General features: G+C 40.2%; 1 protein-coding gene across 1 annotated transcript in view; it reads left to right on the top strand.

Moving 5' to 3' along the window:
• The window catches only part of Nipal2 (NIPA like domain containing 2), a 99646-nt gene that overhangs the window by 50710 nt on the left and 40548 nt on the right, over positions 1-8388 (top strand). The window contains exon 4 of the mRNA XM_031358225.1: positions 3922-3981. Coding sequence (XP_031214085.1) covers positions 3922-3981 — 60 coding nt within the window. The remainder of the gene's footprint in view (positions 1-3921; positions 3982-8388) is intronic.

Here is an 8388-nt window from a genome sequence, read left to right as displayed (position 1 = left end):
ACACCTGGCATAGAGCTGCAGGTGTGCTGTCTGGATGGTTACACCTGGCATAGACCTGCAGGTGTGCTATCTGAATAGTTTTTAAAACTATTGACCTTTATGATCTTTCAGGACTTGAATATTACATGTTACTGTAGGAGTAAAATCAACCCTGCTCTAGTTTTTCATTAGGCAATAGTTACTGATAAAACAGCAACTAGAAATAGTTGAGCTGGGTAGGTCTCTGTTTATAGAGATATATAGGAATACTTGATCTATTTCTGATCATTTTAAAAATGTACTACTCTACCAGGAAATCATGTTATCAGCTGTTACTTCAGATATGGCCAGATTGCTCAGTACAATTCATATTTCACCCAGAGTTACATATAAATGAGGTACAAATAAATTCATAATAGTAACATGTTATTTTTATTACTTTACTAAATAAATATTTCATTCTATGTAAAAACTTGGTAGAGGAGCTCGAGGGATGGTTCAGATCTCTGGCACCCACTAAAAGCAATGTAGTAGGTATGGTGATGCTTATCTATTACCCCGGCACTAGGCGTGATAACCCCAGGGGCTCACTGACAGCTAGTCTAGTTGGAACAGTGAGTTCCAGGTTCAGTTAGAGACTCTGTCCTAAAAACTAAGGTGGATGGCTTAAAATCTGGCTCAGCAGTTAAGAGAATGCGTTTCTTTTCTGGAGGACCTGAGTGGGATTCTCAGCAGTTGCATCAGGATGCTCCCAGCTCCAGGGGATCTGACACCTCTGCACTCATGTGCACATACCCACATAAAATCACACACGCACACACATAATTTAAAATAAAATGAACGAATATTCTTTTAAATATGGTGGAGAATCATAGAGAAAGCCACCCAGCAATATCTCCTCTCATCTCCACATGCATAGGCAAAAGTAGTACACACACACACACACACACACACACACACACACACACATGTGCGTGTACACACACACGCACATACACACAACACCTTGGTAGAAAATTTTTATGTATAGAAGTGCATTGGAGCTCTAAATTCTTTTAGAGATGAAGAAGAGGAAGAAGAGCATATTTGATTCATAAAGCATAACTTTGTGGCAGTTGGTACAGCTCAGTGCATGCCATATATTTTAAGTCTTTATTATAGTTGTATCCTTTTGGCTTGAAGCAATGAAATTATTTCCTACGTGATATTTCCTCCACTTCCATATGAAAGTTAGATTATTTATGAAGCTGTGGCTTAGCAACAAAGGAAAAGGAAATCTGTCCTTTCTGACCTCAAGGGAAGCAAAGTGCACTGAGAGAGCCTTGGGCGGGGGGAGGAAAAGCAGATGCCCAGCTCAGCTGGTCCGCCAGTCTCTCGGGTGAGGAGATCAGAGAGCAAATGTACAACCTCCTTGTAACTTCGGTATCACATTTGTGGCATTGAGGACTAGGTGTCTCTCCTAGTCTATATTTTCCTCATTGTGTGGAATCAGAGTTTGCCGTCTTCCCTCAGCCCTTGGCTGTGTAGTCACCATTGATAGGATGGCTGTAGTGAGATGTACTGTGCTCTTCATGCAGCCACAACATTGTCACTTCATGCAGCCACAGCATTGTCACTTCATGCAGCCACAGCAGGTGCTTCATTGTTACTCTAACCCTTTCAGGCTGGAAACATTCTTTGTCCAGGTTTTTAAGATGCAGTTTGTAAAGTTGTTGGTCTTCATGCCTTTCTAAGCCTTCGAACACAGGATGCTGGTGGTCTTCTTGAATTGTTTCTATCTTAAGATAGAAATTTTACATACATTCTCATACCTGTATTAAACTCAATTCTTAATTTAAAAGACAATTTGCTAATTTAATATTCATATTTGTTTGTCTATAGAAAATCTTGCTTTGATGTTTTAAAATCAAACCGCCCGATTAAATATATACTTGATAGACATTTCTCCCACCTGGATTATTCTCTGTGAAACTTACATTTAAATGTGTGACCTGCCTAGGAAGGCTATGCAAGAGCAAAGATGAGCTCAAGTGAGAGTCTGGGGTGGGAAGCATATGAGCACCCCAGCTTATTTAAAGTAAAAACCTTGGGTATAAAATTGTTACCTTATTTGAAGTAAATCACCAGAGCACCAGGTACAGTCATATTTAAAATGTAACTGTGTCTCCACATGTCATTATACAGATATTACAATTATGCCTATGAAGAATTTTTTCAATTTTCTTTATTTTATTTACATTTCAAATGTTATCCCCTTTCCTGGTTTCCCCTCTGATAACCCCCTATCCCCTCCCCTTCCCCTGCTAACCACCCACCTGCTCCTGCTTCCTGACCCTGGCATTCCCCTACACTGGGGCATAGAGCCTTCATAGGACCAAGGGCCTCTCCTCCCATTGATAACTGACTAGTCCATCCTCTGCTACATATGCAGTTGGAGCCACCATGTATACTCTGTGGTTGGTGGTTTAGTCCCTGGGAGCTCTGAGGGTACTAGTTGGTTCATATTGTTGTTCCTCCTATGAGGCTGAAACCCTTCAGCTCCTTGGGTCCTTTCTCTAGCTCCTCCATTGGGGACCCTGTGCTCAGTCCAATGGTTGGCTGAGAGCCTCCACCTCTGTATTTGTCAGGCACTGGCAGAGCCTCTCAGGAGGCTTCTGTCAGCAAGCACTCTATGAAAACTTTTCATGACATAGCAAATTGCTGCTTCCATAGTAACTGAGGAAGCAGCGTCTGGTAGTTTGATCTTGGCTGAGAAGGTAAAGCACCCACATATCAACCGTAGTTTTCTCTAGGTAACACTATTGCTACGGAAACATTCCTCTAGTTTTACTTTTAAAGACTCAGCTAGATTTTTTTAAATAAGAAATTTTAAATCTGGATTACACTAATGGTTTTTTCATGATTGCAATTTTGAGTTCTCTAAAGCCTGGATTCATCAAGGGATGAGCCTACAAGGGGAATAGCGCAGATGTCAAGCTTACTCCTTGACCCTGAGGCCATAGCAGCAGGCTGTGGCTCAGCTGTGAGAGTCCAGCAGCGTGCATCATTCTTGGAGGAGTGAAACACAGCACAAAGGAAAAAGAAGAAGACAAGAAAATAAGTCTCAGATAAGATGAAAAACTACATACAGACTCCATCCCAAGAAAAGAGTCAGGTGCTCAGCTCAGTCAGAACTGATCTGGAGTCGAGAATCGATCACAGAACAGGCAGTTCATAGAAGTCATGGACATGAAAGCACGCGGTAGATCTGGAAATGATTATTATGTATTTTAGAAAGGATGAGCATAGAAGAGAAGTGAAATTAAGGGCCAATGTGAGGAGAGTGGCTGGAGAGAGATTGTAGCTGTCACTGAAGGTCACGATCAGCAGCTTGGGTCACTGCCCTGTAAATAACAAGAAACCATTAGAGATTTAAAGCTGCAAATTTACTTTGTATTTTAGAAAGATTACTTTGGTGGTGGTGTGGAGAACTAGGAAGTAAGATGTCAGGACAGATACTGTTGTGCTGTTAAGCAGAGGCATAAGCCTGAGCTGGCCCAGTGGCAGGTTCATGTGGGCGACAGAGTGCAGCGCAGACCTGGGTGTGCTGTAGGAAGGAGAAAGAACCAGGAACAACCCTGGACTAGGAGGCATTGGAGAGGGTGCTGGGAGTTGATGGGTCATGGTTTGCAGTAAATTTAAAAATATATAAATTTTAAATCATTCTCAGCTTCCTTTACTTTCCCCCAGGGTTTCCTGACTCTCTCCCTGCACTTCCTGTCTTCTTTTCTCTTCTCTCCTCTCCTCCTGCCTCCCTTCCTTCTTCCCTCCATCTCTCCCTTTCCCCCCCACACTCAGTAAGCTTATGAATCCCTCCCTGTATACTGGCACTGTCTTAGGCACACAACTGAGTAATAGATGCTTTTATGTTGGAACTACTACTAATGGTAATTTTCTTTGTAGGTAGTGCTGTAATTTCTGTTATATTTCTAAAAGAAAATTTGAGAGCCTCGGATTTACTAGGTGAGTAATCATTATTTCATGTATTATAACACCTCTTGATCAATAAATACATTCTATCTAAAAAATTACATACTTAAAAACAAAAGTTAATGAAGCAGATGCAGATCTCACTTAGGAATGAGCATAGTGTCTGGGGACATTCCCCCTCCCTTCTCACAAGAGCTTCCATTTCCTAGTGCCTGCTGCTGCTGTTATTGACGATTGCAAATTGTTATTTTGCAATATTGTTGTTCTTAATGTTATGATACTTTTAATAAGATTCAAGGAAAACATCTGCAGTTACCTACTAGATTATTCTATTTGAAAGTTCATATTTGCTATGTTATTATGTTTCTACTGCCTAAAAGCAGAAGTCACAAAGTATTAGTGCCGTCAAACAGTACCTACTTGTACTTAGTGCCTCCAAACGTAACCTATATATTGTTTCTGCAAAAGTTTATGTAGAGAGGTTGAGAAGATGGCATAGTGGGTAAAGTGTTCTCTGTACAGGCATAAGGCCCTGACTGTGGATCTCTAGCACTCACAGAAACCCTGACAAGCTCCACACTGACAAGCTGAGGAAGCACAGGCAGCTCTGGGGGCTTCCTGGCTGGCCAGTCTTGCTGAACAGCAGCCTCCAAGTTCAGTGAGATCCTGTCTTGAAAAATAAAGGATTCCACATCTAAGATTCAGGGAGCATTCTAGAGGAGAGGACAAAAAAACTGTAAGAGCCAGAGGATTAGGAAGTTTGCTGTGAGATTATGTCTCTAAGTACAATCCACAAACCACAAGAACCTCAAGAAGAAGGAAGACCAAAATGTGCACACTTCATTCCTCTTTAAAAGGGGGAACAAAATATCCATGGAAGGAGTTGCAGAGACTAACTATGGAGCAGAGACTGAAGGAAGGACAATCCAGCCTGATATAGCTGTCTCCTGAGAGGCTCTGGCAGTACCTGGCTAATACAGAAGTAGAAGCTCACAGCCATCCATTGAACTGAGTATAGGGTCCCCAGTGAAGGAGTTAGAGAAAGGACCAAAGGAGCTGAAGGGTTTGCAGCCCCTTAGGACGAACAACAATATGAACTAACTAGTACCCTCAGAGCTCCCAGGGACTAAACCACCAACCAAAGAGTACACATGGTGGAAATAATTGCTCCAGCAGCATATGTATAGCAGAGGATGACCAAGTTGGTCATCAATGGGAGGAGAGACCCTTGGACCTGTGAAGGTTCTGTGCCCCAGTGTAGGGGAATACCAGGGCCAGTAAGGAAGAGAGGGTAGGGTGGTGAGCAAGGGGAGTGGGGAGGGAACAGAGGTTTGTTCTTGTTGTTGTTTTTTGTTTGTTTGTTTGTTTGTTTGGAGGGGAAACTGGGAAAGGAGATATCATATGACATGTAAATAAAGAAAATATCTAAAAAAAAAAAAAGGAAAAAAGTCTCAGATAAACTGAATATTATTAAAAGCAAAGAAACAATCTTCTTCCCATGGATTCAAATTTGCTATGTGCACTTTATACTGTGTGGCCAGTGTAGTATTATATTGAGAAATATAAATATCTCTCACTATAATTAACATAATTACTATGATCAGCATCATTCCCAAGAGATTTCCAGAATGTAATACTAATAATCTAATATGACCATTGGGTTTCCATCTGTGTCCTGAACTGACCCTGTGCCACAGCTCTCCATACCCAAATACCATTAGCAAAGCTTCAGTCTCCCAGAAGTGCTGACACACCTGTGAGCACAGGTAAGACTACTACTTCTGTTCAAATTCCTAGCCCAAGAGGGACCTTCCCAGAGCCATCGGGACACAGGAACCAAGGAACAGCCAGGGACAGGATCATTCTGGTTTCTGTCTGTACCCTGGAGGTGAGCCTGTGCCACAGCTGAACATATCCAAATTCCTCCTGGAGAGAACTGATCTCCCAGGAGTACTGACACACAGGCTTGCAGGAGGCACAGTCAGAGACAGCAAGACCACCTAACACCAGAGATAACCAGATGTCGAGAGGCAAGGGCAAGAACATAAGCAACAAAAGCAAGGCTACTTGGCATCATCAGAACCCAGTTCTCCCACCACAACAAGCCCTGGATACCCCAACATCAGAAAAGCAACACTGATTTGAAATCACATCTCATGATGATGATAGAGGACTTTAAGAAGGACATAAATAACTCCCTTAAAGAAATACATGAGAACACAGGTAAACAGGTAGAAGCCCTTAAAGAGGAAATACAAAAATCCCTTAAAGAATTATAGGAAAACACAAACAAACATGTGAAGGAATTAAACAAAACCATCCAGGATCTAAAAGTGGAAATAGAAACAATAAAGAAATCACAAAAGAAGATAACCCTGAAGACAGAAAACCTAGGAAAGAGATCAGGAGTCATAGATGTGAACATCACCAACAAAATACAAGAGATAGAAGAGAGAATATATCAGGTGCAGAATATACCATATAAAACATTGGCATAACAATCAAAGAAAATGCAAAAAGCTCCTAACCCAAAACATCCAGGAAATCCAGAATACAATGAGAAGACCAAACCTAAAGATAATAGGTATAGAAGAGAGCAAAGATACCCACTTTAAAGGGCCAGTAAATATCTTTAACAAAGTTATAAAAGAAAACTTCCCTAATCTAAAGGAAGTGATGCCCATAAACATGCAAGAAGCCTAAAGAACTCCAAATAGATTGGACCAAAAAAGAAATTCCTCCCATCACATAATAGTCAAAACACCAAATGCACAAAACAAAGAAAGAATATTAAAAGCAGTAATGGAAAAAGCATATAAAGGCAGGCCTATCAGAATTACACCAGACTTCTCACCAGAGACTATGAAAGCTAGAAGATCCTGGGCAGATATCATATAGACCCTAAAAGAACACAAATACCAGCTCAGACTTCTATACCCAGCAAAACTCAATTACCATAGATGGAGAAACAAAGATACATGATAAAACCAAATTTACATATTATCTTTCCACAAATCCAGCCTTACAAAGGATAATAGATGGAAAAATCCAACAAAAGAAGGAAAACTACACCCTAGAAAAAGCAAGAAAGTAATCTTCTTTCAACAAACCCAAAAGAAATTAGCCACACAAACATAAAAATAACATCAAAAGTAAAAGGAAGCAACAATTACTATTCTTTAATATCTATTAACATCAATGGACTCAATTCCCCAGTAAAAAAACATAGACTAACAGACTAGATACTTAAACAGGACCCAGCATTTTGCTGCATATAGAAAGCTCACCTCCATGTCAAAGACAGACACTAACTCAGAGTAAAGGGCTGGAAAAAAATTTTTCCAAACAAAAGGTGCCAAGAAACAAGCTGGAATAGCCATTCTAATATTGGATAAAACAGACTTTCAACCAAAAGTTATCAAAAAAGATAAGGAAGGACACTTCATATTCATCAAAGGAAAAATCTACCAAGAAGAACTTTCAATTCTGAACATCTCTACATGCAAGGGCACCCACATTCATAAAAGAAACTCTACTAAAGCTCAAAGCACACATGGCACCTCACACAATAATAGTGGGAGACTTCAACACCCCACTCTCATCAATGGACAGAGCATGGAAATACAAACTAAACAAAGATACAGTGAAACTAACAGAAGTTATGGACCACATGGATTTAACAGATATCTATAGAACATTTCATCCTAAAACAAAAGAATATATCTTCTTCTCAGCACCTCATGGTACCTTCTCCAAAATTGACCACATAATTGGTCACAAACATATCTAAACAGATATAAGAATACTGAAATAATCCCATGCATCCTATCAGATCACCATGGACCAATGCTTGTCTTCAGTAACAACAAAAGCAGCAGAACGCACATACACATGGAAGCTGAACAATGCTCTACTTAATGATAACTGGGTCAAGGAAGATAAAGAAGTTGAAGACTTTTTTGGATTTAATGAAAATGAAGGCACAACTTACCCAAACTTATGGGACACAATGAAAGCATTGCTAAGAGAAAAACTTATAGCTCTGAGTGCCTGCAAAATGAAACTGGAGAGAGCATCCACTAGCAGCTTGACAGCACACCTGAAAGCCCAGGAAAAAAAAAGAAGCAAATGCACCCAGAGGAGTCAATGTCAGGAAATAATCAAACTCAGGGCTGAAATCAACCAAATAGAAACAAAAAGAACTATACAAAGAATCAACCAAACCAGGAGCTGGTTCTTTGAGAAAATCAAGAAGACAGATAAACGCTTAGCCAGACTAACCAGAGGGCAGAGAGACAGTATTCAAATTAACAAAATCAGAAATGAAAAGGGAGGAATAACAACAGAAACTGAGGAAATTCAAAAAAGTATCAGATCCTACTACAAAAGCCTATACTCAACAAAATTGGAAAATCTGGATGAAATGGAAAATTTTCTAGA

Source organism: Mastomys coucha, unplaced genomic scaffold, assembly GCF_008632895.1.
Source record: "Mastomys coucha isolate ucsf_1 unplaced genomic scaffold, UCSF_Mcou_1 pScaffold7, whole genome shotgun sequence".
In the NCBI taxonomy this organism is placed as follows: Eukaryota; Metazoa; Chordata; class Mammalia; order Rodentia; family Muridae; genus Mastomys; species Mastomys coucha.
The sequence above is the reverse complement of the archived record's forward strand: the minus strand, read 5'-3'. Positions and strand labels throughout refer to the sequence as shown.